Source organism: Mixophyes fleayi, chromosome 1 (assembly GCF_038048845.1).
Source record: "Mixophyes fleayi isolate aMixFle1 chromosome 1, aMixFle1.hap1, whole genome shotgun sequence".
NCBI classification, from domain to species: domain Eukaryota; kingdom Metazoa; phylum Chordata; class Amphibia; order Anura; family Limnodynastidae; genus Mixophyes; species Mixophyes fleayi.
Window position 1 is genome coordinate 297,598,758 of NC_134402.1, and position 17,579 is coordinate 297,616,336.

The 17,579-nt window shown below is 39.6% G+C and overlaps 1 protein-coding gene across 1 annotated transcript in view; it reads left to right on the forward strand.

The window, feature by feature from the left end:
- The window catches only part of AOPEP (aminopeptidase O (putative)), a 466,448-nt gene that overhangs the window by 196,384 nt on the left and 252,485 nt on the right, over positions 1-17,579 (forward strand). Inside the window, exons 7-9 of the mRNA XM_075211079.1 lie at positions 766-872; positions 16,368-16,470; positions 16,655-16,762. Coding sequence (XP_075067180.1) covers positions 766-872; positions 16,368-16,470; positions 16,655-16,762 — 318 coding nt within the window. The remainder of the gene's footprint in view (positions 1-765; positions 873-16,367; positions 16,471-16,654; positions 16,763-17,579) is intronic.

Genomic DNA, 17,579 nt, shown 5'->3' on the forward strand with positions numbered 1-17,579 from the left:
CCCAGCCTGGGTCATGAAGCACCACATTTCTAGGCCTGGAGGAGGGTTTCTTGGCAACTGGAACCCTCCCTAAGTGCGCGCCTGATGAGAGATGTATTGCTTTACATCGTCCAAGAATGTTTTCAAAACAGCACAGTCACATAGCTATATCAATTAATAAAATATTTATCACAACATTTAGTAATAAATCCTGGGAGAGCTATATTTAATTTAGTAGACTTTTCAGTTTGATTGAAATCAGCTTTGCTACACATCCATTGACGTTTGATAACTTGTAAGTTGTATAAACTAATCACAGATTAAAAATTGATCCTAGTCTCTCTCTCTCTCTCTCTCTCTCTGTCTGTGTGTGTGTGTGTGTGTGTGTGTGTGTGTGTGTGTGTGTGTGTGTGTGTGTTAGGGAATTTAAACTGTAAGCTCCAATGGGGCAGGGACTGATGTGAATGAGTTCTCTGTATAGCGCTGCAGAATTTGTGGCGCTATATAAATAAATGATGATGATGGTTTGTTTGCACTTTAAAATGGATTAGCGGAAAAATAAACATGTGAAATCCACAAATTTAAACTACATGTGATCTTTGTTTTTACTAGTCTGCTTTATACTGATAATTTATAGGAAAATTGGATTTATCAAAAGGAAGAAATTGTTTTGAAGCAGCCCAAGTTTCCCTATGTGTTACATGCTCCTCTTAAATGAAAATAAAGAGCTAAGTAGAAATCCATATTTGTAAGTATAAAACTGACACTGATTGTTTCATTAAACAGCTGTCACAAGAAGAGTCCAGAGAACAGCAAGATTTAAAAGCACTTCTTCGATGGCATCGTCTTAGTGATGAGCTCAGGAATTCCAAGGAGGAACTGCAAATACTTAGGTATATACATTATGGGGTTTTTTGAGGTCCTGGTTGTATTTTTCTTTGCAGGTGGCATCGCTTAGATTACACCACCATCACTGAGGCGTACTGTGCCAACTTTGAATGTCTATTTAGCAATATTCTAAACTGGTTATTATATAAACCAAGGAAAATATGATTAGCAGTTTATTACATATTTAATAGAGAGCATACTTAATTTTGAAAAATGCTCCAACTTTTACATAAACACAACTGAAGTTGTATAAAGTAGACAACACTTTACTATGAAGAGTATCCAGCTAAAAAAATAGTTTTTATTAAAACAGAGGGTTCCCATGCGTTGTCTGAGAACTTAGTACTGTTGAAGCTTCCAAGCCTTTTCTACTCTTACCTACAATGTGTCCAGGAGGGCCAATGTGGATGGGTGAGTTCTCTCAAACTGCAAAGGCTGCAACATGGAAACCCCCCTAAGTGCGTGCCTGATGAGAGATGTAGCAACATCTGTATAGTTTGATAAGGCCTTATAGTTTGGGGGAGTGTGGTGTAAAAAAAATATTTTTCACTGAAATGATCATTTACACAACATATCTTGGTGCGATATTAGACATATGCTGCAAGTACTTTTATCCTATTATAAATCTACCACATACGATTTATATATTTCATAAATAAAATGTGGTGTTGCTTTTAATATGCCTGACTGCTTGTGCATGTTATTTGAGGTTGAGTGCAAATTATATAACTATGATTGATAAACAATAGTTCTGTTTTTCTTACATAGTTTCCAACAAACCTTTTATTTCATGTAGTCTCTTTTTCTTATTGTTAATGTTCTGTGATGCTTGCAGATGTCACCTATATCATGAGAATATGTGAAAAGGATAGGTCAAAATGTAGCCAAACTGAGCATCAAAAAAGCACAGAGTAGGGATGTGAGAGTTCAAACTGTTGAGGCAAGTTTGTGATTTTAAATGCACTACTATATGAAATGTCATCAAATGTGTTACAATAAGATTGAAGATAGAAACCTGTCAAAAACCTGAAAATTTTCATTCTGTGCAGCCATTGTTGTTTTAAACCAAACTACTTTTCTTTTCCAAGAATAAGCATGACGGAGTTTGTCAGTGTTGAAGGCAAAAGTATCAGCTGATTTGTACTTGTATTCATTTTATACAGTGCATTTTTAAATGTGTGAATATTGGTGAAGAATTGTATTTTTTGTCAATTCCAAGTGCTACTGGTAAGAAAAAACAGCTTCAAATACTTGGTTCACAAACAAAAGTTCTTCGTTTGAAGTTTTTCATACTTGCTTCATTTTGTAACCGCAGACAGAGAGGAACGTAAGAACAGAACTGGCAGCCTAAAAGAAATCAATGGGATGTACAAAACAAGATCCCAGGCAGTCTTCGTAAAAGCAGATGCTATCTATCTCTTCTTTCTGGCAAATCTTGGTAAGATAGGTGCCAGAGACCCAAGAACAGTGGACTTACCCGCCTACACCCCCCACTTCCCCAATACCCAAAACTAGAGCATATACTTAGAGAGTGGAGGAAGGAAAGGGAATGCACCTCCCAAGCACACAGATTAATTCCGGAATGCCGCCTACTCCTTTGTTCTGCTCAGTAACCACTACCATACCCTGCCTGCCGGCCAGTTTCCTCTCTCAGGTTACTCACTGTACCACTCTCAGGATTAGAAAGAAGAAAATACATATTGTTCTGTAAACCACACCCTGCTCTCTCTCAGGCTTTGTGTTCTTCCATGCGATGGTGTGAATCTGGGGGGGGGGCAACCTGACACCAAGTGGAAAGCTAAATGTAGCATATTGAACTGAGCAATGTTTTGCCACCTATAGTAACATACAGTGATGAATGGGACAGGTCAAATGCAGGCAGCGTCATACTGGTGTGAAGTGTGTGTGCAGGGAGTCGATATTAGAGCCACAATAGGAAAAAGCTTATCACCTGCTAGCATACAACAGCTGCATTTACCTTTTTTGTAAGGACTAAAGAATAACAATCACATTTCACTTATCTAGAGATTGGTCTCCTCTTTTTTTCATCCCTTTCGAGAGAATTTGAGAATGTGAATGAAATAAGTTCTAATGTTTAACCCTTTATGACCCTTAAATGTCAACAGCAAACCAACACATGCCTTTTTTTATGACCTCTATGCACTATGCCTATCACCCCCCCTAAAGCCCCCCCCCCCCCCCTCCTCCCCCCCTCCCTTCTGCTGTCTTGGTGTTTTATTGTTCTGTCATAATAACTGGTAGTTTTCACAAGAAGTTATTGGGGGATTTCTCCCAGAAAATCCTGGGAGTGGTTGAGACAGGAAGTCTGCCAATAATAAATTCTGCAGTGCCTGAGGCTCAAGCTGTTTGTGAGACTTGTGTTTTACAGCTCTTGATTTTCCTGATAATGCTGTGAAGAAACACAACCTTATGTGAGACAAAGCCGACATAGCTGTGGCATTTAAGGAAAAACAATACTGCATTGACGGCGGTATTATTTTTCTGATCTTTGCTATAAAAATAGAGAGATATATTTACAGCTGCCAGTTTATTTCAAAAAGGATATCTAAGGTCATTATGATGTTTATATTATAAATGTTGTGCTACTTTCCCTATACAGAGAATTCTAGAATTAAACTTATGAGTACGTTTTACAGTCAGCCAGGAGCTTGTTTCCCCCATATTTGCTTTTTTTATATAAATGTGAGTGGGAGCTGCCATATTTATTGCCTTTCTATAGACATTACTCTCAAAACCATGAAACGAATGGCATTAAACATTTCATGAGAAAATGAATTGGGCGCCACAATAGGAAGTATTTTGGCTTCTTCCCATGATAAATGCTTCTATCATATGCCTACTTTAATTATATTTTTCTGTTAGAGTTGTTAAAATGTGTAAATGCCCATATCAATTTTTATGATTGTTTTACTAGGTAAAGTACAACTGGCCTTCTCACATTGTGCAGTTCAAATTGGTTGTTGAAATAGACCATTGCGCAGAGTTGCTCGTTTCAGCGATACAATTTTTGAGGTCCACTTTTGATTCGCCATTCTGCACCATATTTATAAATTCACATTTTTGCAGATTTTATAGTCTATACAGCTGAGAAAACATTGGTCATTTCATTGTGCTCTGTAGTAGGTTTTAAATTTTAGGCAGAATAAAATAAGGACAATTCCGCACAGAACACTTAATGCTAATTTCTCATGAAGAAATTTTGCAGCCAAATGATGCATATATTGTGCAGAACAGTTTTGACCATTTCACAGTTTCCTACCAGCTATCATAGGTTTAAAGCAACACATTGCAAAGGCTTAAGTATATCTCCACAGTTATTCCGTGTTTTGCAGCAATACTACAGTACTAACAAAAAGATAAATGACTCATTTATATCATGTTTATAGATACATGTTCATCTGTATTTGTTTTGTTTATTTGCACATCATGCTGATAAGAAAGTGGTGTACTGTTTTGGTCACTTATTTATTTTGAGCAATTGTAAAATTGAGGCAGCACATCAAGTTGAATTGGGGAGAAAGGCTACAAATGACTTTCATACTTTTATAGCAGCAAATATAGGGACATATTTTTTAATTAACAAGGTTTTACTTACCTGATTTCACTAACCTTTAAACTTCCTTTCTCTCCAGTCACTATGACAACGTTGCTTTGCGCATGCGTGACCTAAGAGACATATTAGCGATAGTGACCGGAATGGAGAGCAGGTAAGCTGCGGTGAGCGATCCAAAGCTCCCTCTACCACAATGCTCTAGGCTAACGCCATCTTCAGTTGACATTAGCTATTGCTGGCAAATCTGTGATTTTCGGAACTTGTTAAATCACTTCAAAAATGCAGTTCCCATAGAAATGGAGACTGGTTTTGCATACGAAGTAAGTGGGACAATAGCAGATAGATCATTTAGTTATGAATAACTTTAAAACCTTTTGAAATAACTTCAAAACATTTTACTGTTATCCCCTGAATTCTGCTGTTTTGGGGGGATTTTAGCCTAAAAGCAGCCTCTGACTGGCCTGCCGGACAGCCGGGCTAACCACCAGTAGGCCCCGCCGCGATTAAGCTCTGCCCCCTCCGTTGTTAGGGCGGAGCTTACAGAATAGGTGACTCCAGACCAACCAAGACGGCGACGGGGAGACTTTGTGTAAGCACACTACCGCGCAGGTGCAGAGAGCCCAGACGCTACTCTACCTGTGTGATAGTGTGTCTTTAAGGTTAAGCAGGGGAGGAGGAGTTCGGAATCCTGTAATCCAGCCCAGAGGAGCATGAAGAAAGGACGCTGGAGCTTTGCACAGGTAAGTAAGTGCGCTCCAAGCCAGCCTGTCATATTTTATTTTATTTTCATTATTATTATTTTTTTTTCCCCGAAATCTTTATTGGTCATTTATTTATTTCAAATGTATGAATAGATGTTCCCCCTAGATATTTTTAAATAACTTTTTGATTAATTGTCCCCGACAGATGTATACGCCAGGTGTGTATTTTATATGTGGACACATGATTTTATTTGTTATATGTGGGCACATGATTTCATTTGTATGTCATTTTTTTTTTTTTACAAATCAATGAGCAGAGAAGAATAAGGGACATGAAAGAGGAAACTAGTCAGAGGGATGAAAGAGGGATAAGGGGACAGGTCAGCATGGCACAGTGTATATATACGGTGTCCAGGTCAGCATGACACAGTGTATAGGGTGTCCAGGTCAGCATGGCAAAGTGAGAAGGGGGCCAGGTCAGCATGGCACAGTGTATAGGGTGTCCAGGTCAGCATGACACAGTGTATAGGGTGTCCAGGTCAGCATGACACAGTGTATAGGGTGTCCAGGTCAGCATGACACAGTGTATAGGGTGTCCAGGTCAGCATGACACAGTGTATAGGGTGTCCAGTTCAGCATGGCAGAGTGTGAAGGGAGGCCAGGTCAGCATGGCACAGGGTGAAGGGAGGCCAGGAGCAAAAGCAGCATGGTGGGCGCCGTGCGATCATAAGTAGGCACAGCATGGTGATTAAGGGGCACAGTAGTGTGTGTGATGGCACAGCGGGCTTGTGGCAATGTAATGTGTGTGTGGTAGGTGGTGGCTAAGTATTAATTGTGGGTCCTATTGATTTAACGCCGGGGCTGGTTGGAATTTTTCTCAATGTACCCATTATTTTTTCTAAATAGGGCCCCTAAAATTCCAGGAAACAGACAAGCCACAACTAAAGAAACCAGCAGCCACAGGTGGTAAAAGTGACAACAACAGGTAGGACAGTCTGTCAAATGTTCTGAGTCTAGTACAGGCTTGGCTAACCTGTGGCACTCCAGGTGTTGTGAAACTACAGCATACCCTTCCAGCAATACGCTGCTATAAATTGGCAAAGCATGCTGGGGTTTGTAGTTTCACAACACCTGGAGTGCCACAGGTTAGCCAAGACTGGTCTAGTTGGACAATCCCGATTTTTGGTGACTGTTCTGCCAATCTAAGGGGCAGGTCAAGACTGTGTACTCTTTATACACATTGCATTCTTTATATACTACTCTATGGTGCGAGCTGTCCTTCGTGGGCTGACCACTCCCCCTCTAGTGTCAGGTCCCGTCTCTATGATGGCTGGCCACACCCCCTCTGGTGGGCCCTTAGCGTTGCAAACTAAAAAACAAATAAGATAGCGCAATACACAAAACGGCACAGTAATTTAATACTCTCATAACACCAATGAAAATCTATATCACCATGAGCATAAATATGCATACAAAAATTACATTACACACTAGATTGCTAATGAACAGTCATAAGTGCATATTACACATGAAATAGATAATTCAACTAAAAAGATGCCATTGCAGCACCTAGTACAGGAAATCCAATCGTGGATTAAAATTCACCTGGGTTCAACAACAACAGGTGTAATCAGAATAAAATAACATTGTATACACGAAAGACATATGATGGAGCCTCATAACCATATAAATGGAAGATAACAGCCTCCTTGTTGTTAGTTCCTATTATGATTTAAGGAACCTGAGCAGTGTATAGTGCTGCGGAGTTATAAACGAACCTGTATTGCCGGCACTTGTATTGTGTTTGATAACTCACACTCCTTGTTTTGGGCTCACCTATTCACCTATTCGGTGTTAGAACTTATCAGCCCGTCTGCGGCGTTGATAAAATAAAGGCAAATATCGGTAGATAACAAAAGTCATCTGATATTTCGGGTTATGCGCTATGTTTGAGCGCTCCAATACCCAGCATTGGAATATATCAGCCCGCCTGCAGTTCTCGTATGAGGTGGGGGCGTGTATTGACAGCCCGTGTAGTAAAAACACTGAACTCCGCTTGCAACTAGGAATATATCCGTATATGTTGAAAACGTATCAATAAAGACAGTTTGACTGGTAGTAAATTGGAATCCTACCCCCAGGGTATGTCGGATGGAAGCTGTCCAGATCTCCAGGTCTCCAATTCAAAATATCCAGTGTGTATGGTCTGTAGTCTGCCTGACGCGTTTCTCGGCAATGTGTTGCCGTTTCAAAATATCCAGCGTGTATGGTCTGTAGTCTGGCTGACGCGTTTCTCGGCAATGTGTTAGCGTTGCAGTCTCCCGGTGGGCCCTTCATGCCCCAGTCCGACACTGCCTAAAAGTACGTTAATAAATAGGCCACATAGCCTTTGCCCCATAAAATATTTTTGGATAGCACTTACAGCTACTTTTTTTTTTTTTATCATTCTCCTTTCAGAAAAAGTTAATTACAGATGTCTAATGTAAAGCTTGGTACAGTGACATAACTAGAAATGTGTGCCCCATAGCACAAAGTTTCTAGGGAAGTAAAGTCTACTCACTAACTTTAACAGGCCAACTGCTTGCCTCAGCTCCACCACAATTCCTGCCCGGCATAGAAATAGTAATGAGGCTATTTATTAATAGAGGACTGCAGCTGCTATTTTTGATACCTGCTGCGGTCCTAGTCTCTTTAATTGCAAATCCATTCCCCCATAGGTGTCTATGGGGACTGCGATTTTGCTTGATCCCAGGAGCTAACGGCATGTAAGGATGGTGTTAGCCCTATTACCTATGGGGAGAGCATCACATGAAAAGGATGTTTGGATCCCTCCCCTGTGGGCTTCCTGCTCTCCCCAACACAAATTCAGCCATGGCATAGAAACTTATTAACAAAGAGATGGGAATTGCGATCACGTTACTATAGATTATTTGCTGGGACATTGGAACCACTGTCCCAGCTAATTAGTTTTAATAAATTTCCACATAAATTAATTTCTTATCATTGCAATAAGAAATGAAAATTAAAGTGAGCAATTTAAGTTTGGACCCCATTCTGAGAACCACAAAAATTATTCACAATTTACCCAACATGGGTGATGTGGTATGTTATACAGAAGAATCACATGACATATTGCAAGTGTCAGACTGAAACAATGTCACTTAAATGTTGAAAGGTAAATAAAATAATAATATAACTTCAATAAAAAAAACAGAAAATCAGATATTAAAAGTACTATACCTGTTCTTAATATATCTCGCCTTGCTAAATCTTTCTGTAAAAGTTTCTATAAGACAGCTTTTTTTCTAATCTACTGCTCCTTATCAGCTTCAGGGAGTAGGGATGAAAAGAGCCATTTATTCTGGCAGTCTTTGTATTGTGAGCTTTTAAATCAATACTTGGAAATGTAATAGAATACCTGTACTCTGCGCTTTTAGTCATTGTCATGATTTGGGATTCATCCAGCTTAAAATTCTAAATCTTGTCTCCTGCTATACAGTTACGTTTTAAAACATACAAGTATATTTTCTATTTTCTTTTGTGAAAAATACATTTCAGGTTAATTATAATTGAGGCTGTAGCATTGGCTATGTTTTCATTTATTTTTGAAGATTAATTTCTTTTTTTGCCACAAGTTGTGGTTATATTGGTAAAATAAAAAGATAACTTATTGCCTGCCCAGGATAATTTTGTTAGTAATCTACTGTGATTTGTTTTGTTATAATTGATGAGCAATATTTAACTGTAGCTAGTTTGGTTATAAATTCAGATCAAATTGAAAACCTCATGCACATCAATGCTTTTGCAAATCAGTGGAGTAACCCTGACATGCCACACATCACAGCAATATTTACAGGGCGACCTGTCGATCCACTCTGAAAGCTAACATGTGTATTGAAGTTTGAGTTTTTAATTCTAATTAGAAGTGCATAGTGTGGGCCTATATAGCAGATTGCCCAATCCCTGGGCCATTCCTACCCTCCAAAGCAGCTACATGTGAAGCTCCAGCAGTAGAACTGCCACTGCTGATAATGATCCAGTGCTTGTATTGGAAGAGCCATTTTGTCCTGTTCTTCATCATAACCTGCTTTATTATTATGATCTTCATTTATTTTAATATTCAGTGAAGAATACAAACTTCCCAACATTTCCACTTTTATTACCATCCAATTTGCCCTGGAATAAATCCTAATCTACCCAAACACACCCAAATAGCGAGACTATTCCCATTTTGGTTGGAAAAATAAGTCTGTTTTGTGGTATTGATGCTTTTCTCTTTCTGTATGTGTGTGTGTGTATGTGTGTGTGTGTGTGTGTGTGTGTGTGTGTGGGCATGTGTGTATGTTTGTTAGGAAATTGAGTCTCTCTCTGTCTTTGTGTTAGGGAATTTAGACTGTAAGCTCCAATGGGGCAGGGACTGATGTGAATGAGTTCTCTGTACAGTGCTGCGTAATTAGTGGCACTATATAAATAACATGATGATGATATGCCTTATGATCCAGAAATGTTCTTAAAACAAAACTAACATGCAAGGTGTACAATTAGATGTAATTTAACATCACTAAATTTGCTCTATAATGATTATATTCTTTTGATGCATCTTTAATATGCTCCATCCCCAGGAAGTGCCTAATGTCAGACTAAACCTCTTCAATGGCAGCAGTAGAGGTGACCTAGCCAAACATTTGTATTTATGTAGGGCATATTATAAAACATAATTATTGACATCTTAGTCAAATGTACCAACCAGATAGAATGCTCTAAAATAAAAAACGGCATGTTGCTCAGTTATAACTAGCTAAAGGTACAAATAAGAGCAACCCCTGCAACATACACTATATGGACAAAAGTATTTGGCCACACTTATTAAATATTGAATTAAGGTGTTTCGATTAGACCCGTTTCCACAGGTGTATAAAATCAAGCACCTAGCCATGCAGTCTCCATGTACAAACATTTGTGGTGCAAAATAGAGCTCAGTGTCTTCGTATGGTACTATGATAGGATTCCACCTTTGCAATAAGATGGTTCGTGAAATTTCATCCCTGTTGGATATTCCATGGTCAACTGTAAGTGATATTATTAGAAAGTGTAAGCTTATAGGAACAATAGCAACTCAACCACGAAGCGGAAGACCACGTAAAATCCCAGAGTGGAGTCAATGACTGCTAAAGTGCAAGGTGCGTAAAAGTCGCCAACGCTATGCTGATTCCATAGCTGAAGAGTTCCGAACTTCCACTGGCATTAATGTAAGCACAAATACTGTTCGGCAGGAGCTTAATGGAATGGGTTTCCATGGCTGAGCAACTGCATGCAAGTCTCACATCACCAAGACCATTGTCAAGCGTTGGAGGAAGTGGTATACAGCACACAGACACTGGACTGTGGAGCAGTGGAAACGTGTTCTGTGGAGTGACGAATCACGCTTCTCTGTTTTGGCAGTCAGATGGGCGAGTCTGGGTTTGGCGGATGCTGGGAGAACGTGGCGTGCCTGGCTGCATTATGCTAACTGTGAAGTTTGGTGGAGGAGGGATAATGGTATGGGGCTGTTTTTAAAAGTTTGGGCTAGACTCCTTATCTCCAGTGAAAGGCAATCTTAATGCTTCAGCATACCAGGTCATTTTGGACAATGCTATGCTTCCAACTTTGTGGCAACAATTTGGGAAAGACCCTTTTCTATTCCAACATGGCTGTGCCTCAGTGCACAAAGCAAGGACTACAAAGACATGGTTTCAAGAGTTCGGTGTGGTAGAAGGTGACTGGCCCGCACAGAGCCCAGGCCTCAACCCCATTGAACACCTTTGAGATGAACTGGAACTGAGATTGCGAGCCAGACCTTCTCGTCCAACAACAATGCCTGGCCTCATAAATGCTCTACAGAATGAATGTGCACAAATTACCACAGAAACACTCCAACATCTTCTGGAAAACCTTCCAAGAAAAGTGGAAGCTGTTATTGCTGCAAAAGGGGCACCAACTTCGTATTAAAGTATATGTGTTTGAATACAATGTCATTACAGTCCCTGTTGGTGTAATGGTCAAGCATCTGAATTTTTTTTTGTCTATACAGTGTATAAAAACATCTGCCAGCTAGCAGCAATATCTGTTTTAAAACCTGTTGCTTAATACACAATGATAAATTCACAAATCCTACTTTTTTGTTTTATCATCATCATCATCTATTTATATAGCACCAGCAAATTCTGTAGCGCTTTACAATTGGAAACAAACCTTAATAAAACAATACTGGGTAATACATACATACTGAGAGGTAAGAGGGCCCTGCTCGCAAGCTTACAATCTATGGGACAATGGGTGTTTGAAACACAAGGGTATGTGTTACGTCATATTGCACATTGGACCAGCTAGAATGCAAATGTAAAAAGTATTGAGTGAAGAGGTGGGTTTTCAGAGAGCTCTTGAAGGTTTGAAGACTAGAGAAAAGTCTTACTGTGCGAGGGAGGGAATTCCACAAAGTGGGTGCAGCCTGAAAAAAATCCTGTAATCGGGAAAGGGAGAATGTGATGAGACTGGAAGAGAGACGCAGAATGGAGGTGTCGAGTTGGGAGATATTTTGAGACAAGTGAGGATATGTATGTCAAGGCAATTTTGTTGACGGCCTTCTATGTTAGAAGAATTTTTTGGGGGGATTCGTTGAAAAACAGGCAACCAATGTAGAGACTGACAGCAGAGTAAGAACAATTTGCAAAAAAAATAAAACTAGATGCTGCGTGCAAAATAGATTGTAGGGGTTCAAGTCTGATTTTGGGAAGACCAGTAAGGAGGGAATTGCAATAGTCGATGCGGGAGATGATGAGTGCCTGAATTAAGGTTTTTGCCGTGCCCTGTCTGAGATATCTGTGTATTCTGGAACAGGGGCGGATCTAGAAAACTGCTGTACCCCGGGCGATTTAGGCCCCACCCCCTTTCTGACACCTTAGGCTGCCGGCGGCTGCACACTATGTGCAGGTCCGCTCAGCAGTGACAGGCAGGGACAGTGTGCCATCCGGCATCTCTGATTGTATTTAAAACACAATCAGAGCAGCCGGGCAGCACACTGTCCTTGCCTGTCACTGCTGAGCGGACCTGCACATAGTGTGCAGCCGCCGGCTGCAAGTCTCTGCTAGGGGGGGGACGATTGCCCGATCGCCCCCCCCCCCCCCTCCTGGATCCGCCACTATTCTGGAAATGTTCTTTAGCTGTATGTAGCATGATTTAGATATAGAGTCGATGTGGAGAATAAACGATAGTCAAGGATTACACCTAGGCAGCAAGCTTGCGTGGTGGTATTTATGGTCATGTTATCAACAGAAATAGATATGTGAGGCAGAAAGCTTCTGTTTTTGGGTGGGAATATTATTAATTCAGTTTTTGAAATATTAAGTTTGAGTTGGCGAGAAGACATCCAAGATGAAATGGCAGAAAGACAGTCAGTAACACGAGACACCACAGATGGTGAAAGATCAGGAGAGGATAGATTGATTTGTGTATCATCCGCATAGAGATGATACTGAAATTCAAAGAAGCTTATTAGTATTCCAAGAGAAGTGGTGTAGATAGAGAATAGCAGAATACCCAGGGCTGATCCTTGTGGTACTCCAACTGATAAAGGAAGTGGAGCAGAGGTGGATCCAGAGAAATTAACACTGAAAGAGCGATTAGAACAGTAGGATGAGAACCAGGATAGGACAGTGCCTTCAAGACCTAGGGATTGTAGCATTTGTATGAGGAGAGAGTGGTCAACAGTGTCAAATGCAGCAAAGAGATCCAGGAGAATTAGAAAAGAGTAATGTTTTTTTCTTTTTGCTGTGATCAAATCATTGACAACCTTGGTCAGCGCAGTCTCTGTGGAGTGTTGAGAGCGAAAGCCTGACTGAAGAGAATCCAGCACAGGGGCAAACGCAGGATTCGATGAGGGGGGTTTCCACACCATGATACTAGTTGGCGTGACCAGAATGTGTAGGGGCGTGGCTACAAACACACATCGGGTCAAACACACAAACATGTAAATTGTCCCATACACAGACAAGCACAGACTCACATATACACAAACACGTAGACATGTAAACTGCCACATACACAGTTAAGCACAGACACACACATACACAAACACACACAGGATCAAACACACAGACATGTAAACTGCCATATACACAGATAAGCACAGATAAACACAGACAGGATCAAACACAGACATGTAAGCTGTCATATACACAGACTGACACAGACTGACACACATACACAAACACACACAGGATCAAACACACATACATGTAAGCTGCCATATACACAGACACACACACACATTCTTACCTTCTTCTGCTGCCTCCTGCATTACACCCATGCTGGCTGTGTGGGAGGAAGGGGCGGGGCCAAACTGCCGGCAGAAAGCTGTGCTCACACAGCAGGGGACTGACTGGGAGACGATCCTCCCAAGCTACAAGCAGTAGTGGCTGATCCCGGGAGAGGGGCCAGCCACTGTAATCATACAGCATCCCAGGTAGGACAGGGGTTTCTGGGGACTAGGAACCCCCCCCTGGGTCCCTGCAGCAGGCTGTTTGCTGTAAGAAAGTGTGAGAGGCGCGTGTAGGCAATTCTCCCGAGAAGCTTGGAGGGGCATGGGAGCTGAGAGATGGGGCGGTAATTTTTACACATTGTATTAATAAATATGTGGGAATGTTTATACGGCATACAAATGTGCATGTTTTATAAGGGCTCTTGCGTACATTTGCAAGGTTCTTCTGCTAACTGGATAGGCCTAAATATTATCAATAATTACAATACCTTCCAGAGAGGTAATACATCCCATGGAATGCCTAAACTTATCCAAAGGCAGTTGCAGACCTTCCATAAGTGCTTCGCCAAAATTAGAAACTATTAAATTGTATATTGCTAAAAAGAAATTAGCTTTTTTTCCGAATTCTCTACACTTTCTGCCCTATAAAACTTACCTTAGAAAACCTCAGTCTTGTTTTGCTGCATTACAAGAACACCCCAGGACTGCAGGAAAAAAACTAGTTGCATTTGTCACCTACAGATTATTGAGAATAGACTAACCCAAATACTAATAAGAAAGTGCAACGTATCACAATAATGCATACAATAGTAAAAACTGTCCATTTTCTTCTAGTGAAATAAGCATGAAAGTCAAATTAACTTAACATTTACATATCTTATTATCATACCTCCTAACATCCTTGACTGGTTTGTAAATTTTATCAAAGCAATGTGTGGTCAGCCAAAACCTCAAATTTACATGTCTGTTTTGTTATTACATCTATTTGACTACAGAGTAGGACAAAACAAGGCTGTCCATTGTCCCAGCTGCTATTTAACTACGCTATATATATTCTTATTATCATTGTTTATTTGTATGGTGCCACAGATTCTGTAGTACAAATATGAAAACAGTGAACATAACATCATGTACATGGGTACAGAGGAGAGTAATACATTCATGAATGCAATTAACAGAACAAATTGCATAGCGTACAGCAACAATTCAGCATAAGACATGGCATTGACAAGCAAGGAAGAGAGAGACTGGGCGGGCAGACATGAGACATAGAGTTGAGGACCCTGCCCATGAGAGCTTATATTCTAGAGAATATGACTTCTGTATCGATTTTTCTCTGTAACACCTGGTTTTGAGGGGATAAAAACATCTGAGCTTGATAAACTACATTATTCGTGGACATCTTACTTTTGTTTTTTTCCAACTTTTCCAATGTCTTATGGGCATTATTTATTTTGGAACATTTGTCAGGGTTTAAAGTAGAGTTGCTCTGCGTGAACTGGTTTTGCGTTTGGATCTGGATTAGCTTCATGTTTTGCCTTTGTGTGTTTTGGCTTTGGATTTTTTAGAAAAAATCCTAAAATATATGCTAAAATCAAATAATTTTGAACTTTTTTTCTTCCTACATTATTATTAACCTCAATAACACTAATTTCAAGTCACTTCCAGTCACATTTGACCACCTCACAGATCATAATATTATTTTCATACACTTTCGGTCAAATACTACAGCGACCTAGCTGGATGCTAAGCGATAGAGCAATGACACAAACACATGGCAGTTCCTAGCACATCTAGGACACATTGGTACACAGCAGTGGCAGAAAAGAAAAAGGGGGGGTCCGCCCTTTCTCCCACCCACCATTATTTTGGATCTTAAAAAGGAATCCAAAACTCCCGAGATCCGACGACGTAACAATGACGTTTTGCCTCGTTTTCAATTCCGAGGGCGCGCGACAGTACCGAGCTGGCTCGGTATTCGATCCTCTAAGTTTGGGTGTGTTAGGTTCCCAAGAAACCGAGCCTGAGCATCTCTAGTTTAAAGTTAACCAGACCATGCATTATATTGTTTCTAGGTGCATATGTCTCATGCAATGGACCATTAGGTGTTGGTGACCTCTCTATATCTGGTATTCCAGGAGTTAAAGTTGTCCAGTCTTCTCATCAGATTTAGAATATTAACTATATTCCTTTATTACAGAAAATATTTCAGAATTAGAGCAATAGGAGTATCTTCTATCGTCCAAGGTATATTAGAAAAAAATACTAGTTTTTCATTTCTTCTGTACCCTCTCCAAACTATCCCTAATGCTAAAGAAACATGAAGATGTTAATTAATTTGAAACATTCTTTAGAAAATGTATATGATAGTCTACAGTGGCCAGGATTTTATTGCAGAAGTTGAACTTTCCAAACAATTGAGAGGTAAGAACTCCTCTGATATAATAGTTTACATTTTAGTTTGTCTACACTACACCTGCACCTTTGTATTGTAGCTTAATAAAATTAAATCTTTATTAAGAAAAAAAGAAAAAAGATATAACATTCATCCTCACAGACTAGTTAGGTACTCACTCAACAATTCTAGAACCAACATTGTTAACGCCTTACCTGGATTTCATTACAGGAACATTTCTTTGGCTCATCTTTTAAATTTTGTTAGTATAAAAATTGTAGTTGTAGATTTTTTCCATGAGAGTGAATATGTTATAGTACACAATACCAGTGCTGGACAACTGCCAGAAGCCAGGTAGCCAATGTACCTAACAAATTATTTTGGGAAGTCATTTATCTTTATCCCAATGGATGATCATCTTCCTTGTTTTATGCAAAAAGTGATTTCATACGTTAAGTTTTTCTAATATTTGACCGCTTATGTTCTACTGTTCCCTGGAAATAATGGAAAGTTTCACCTCTCTCACACTGTTAGGCCTCAGGGAGAAAGCACCGGAGAAGTGAGTGACTCTGGAGCTTCCATTGTTCGACATGGCCTGAATGCAGACAAAACCTTTATGCAGATGCATTACTTAAAGGTAAAATGTTTAGTTGTGTGCGTGCGTGTTGAGATATGTATGTGTGCGTGTATATGTGCATGTGTATATATATATATATATATATATATATATATATATATATATATATATATATATATATATATATTAAATAATATACACACATGTAGTGAAGTTTCAATTTCTCCTTTGTTTTAATTTTTAGGGTTATTTTCTCCTACGATTCCTCGCAAATACCGTAGGTCAAGTTAATTACTTTTTATTTCTGAGACGATTCGTGAATAAATTTCATGGACAACTTATACTCTCTCAGGTAAGGACTTAAAATTGCTACTTAACAGTATAGTCCTGAATAACCGATTACATTTTCATTATCTATTCTTATTCTTAAGTTAAATGCAAGAAAAAGTATGTTATAATTGTGTTCTGCAAACATGTCATGGAGGGAATAGTAGCTGGCTGAGTTCCTCCTAGATAGTGTAGAGCAATAATTATAGATGCAGCTCAACACCAAAGTATGCATGGAAATTATTTTTAAATGTTTGCCAGTTTGTGAAGTCTGTGGAGAAGTTTTTCTTAGAGTTCTCTACATCAGCCTGAAAAGAGAGACCATTTGGAAAGAAGGAAGAGAAAGCCAAAAAGATGGACTGCCCATCCAAAAAGAGAAAATGCTTAAGGTGCTCATACACAGTTTGTTATGCCTGTCCAACCACCACCACATAGCTATATCTGAGACAGGTTTAGTCATACACATACATAACAAGTGTGTGATGGTCAAATCTGAATGATCCTCTCACTTGGCACTCACTTTAGACAGATAAGCTTTCTGTACCTCTTACCTGAAAATTCTCATAATAACAGATAAATTACACACCATCCAGCAGTACAGAGAATATGACCACAGACTTTATTACATTTACAACCTTAATCTCAATAGGAGGGGAATACCGTGAGGTCAAACAATTTAAAGCAGTAATGTACAGTATGCCATACCCATCCAGGCTCCCCTTAAATATAACTGTCATCCCAACTTTTTCCAAGGGCAACTAACAAGTCAGCTCTCTTTAACTTCAAAATAGGCTGTGACAAACATCTACAACTTTAAAATCATCATCACCACCACCATTTTT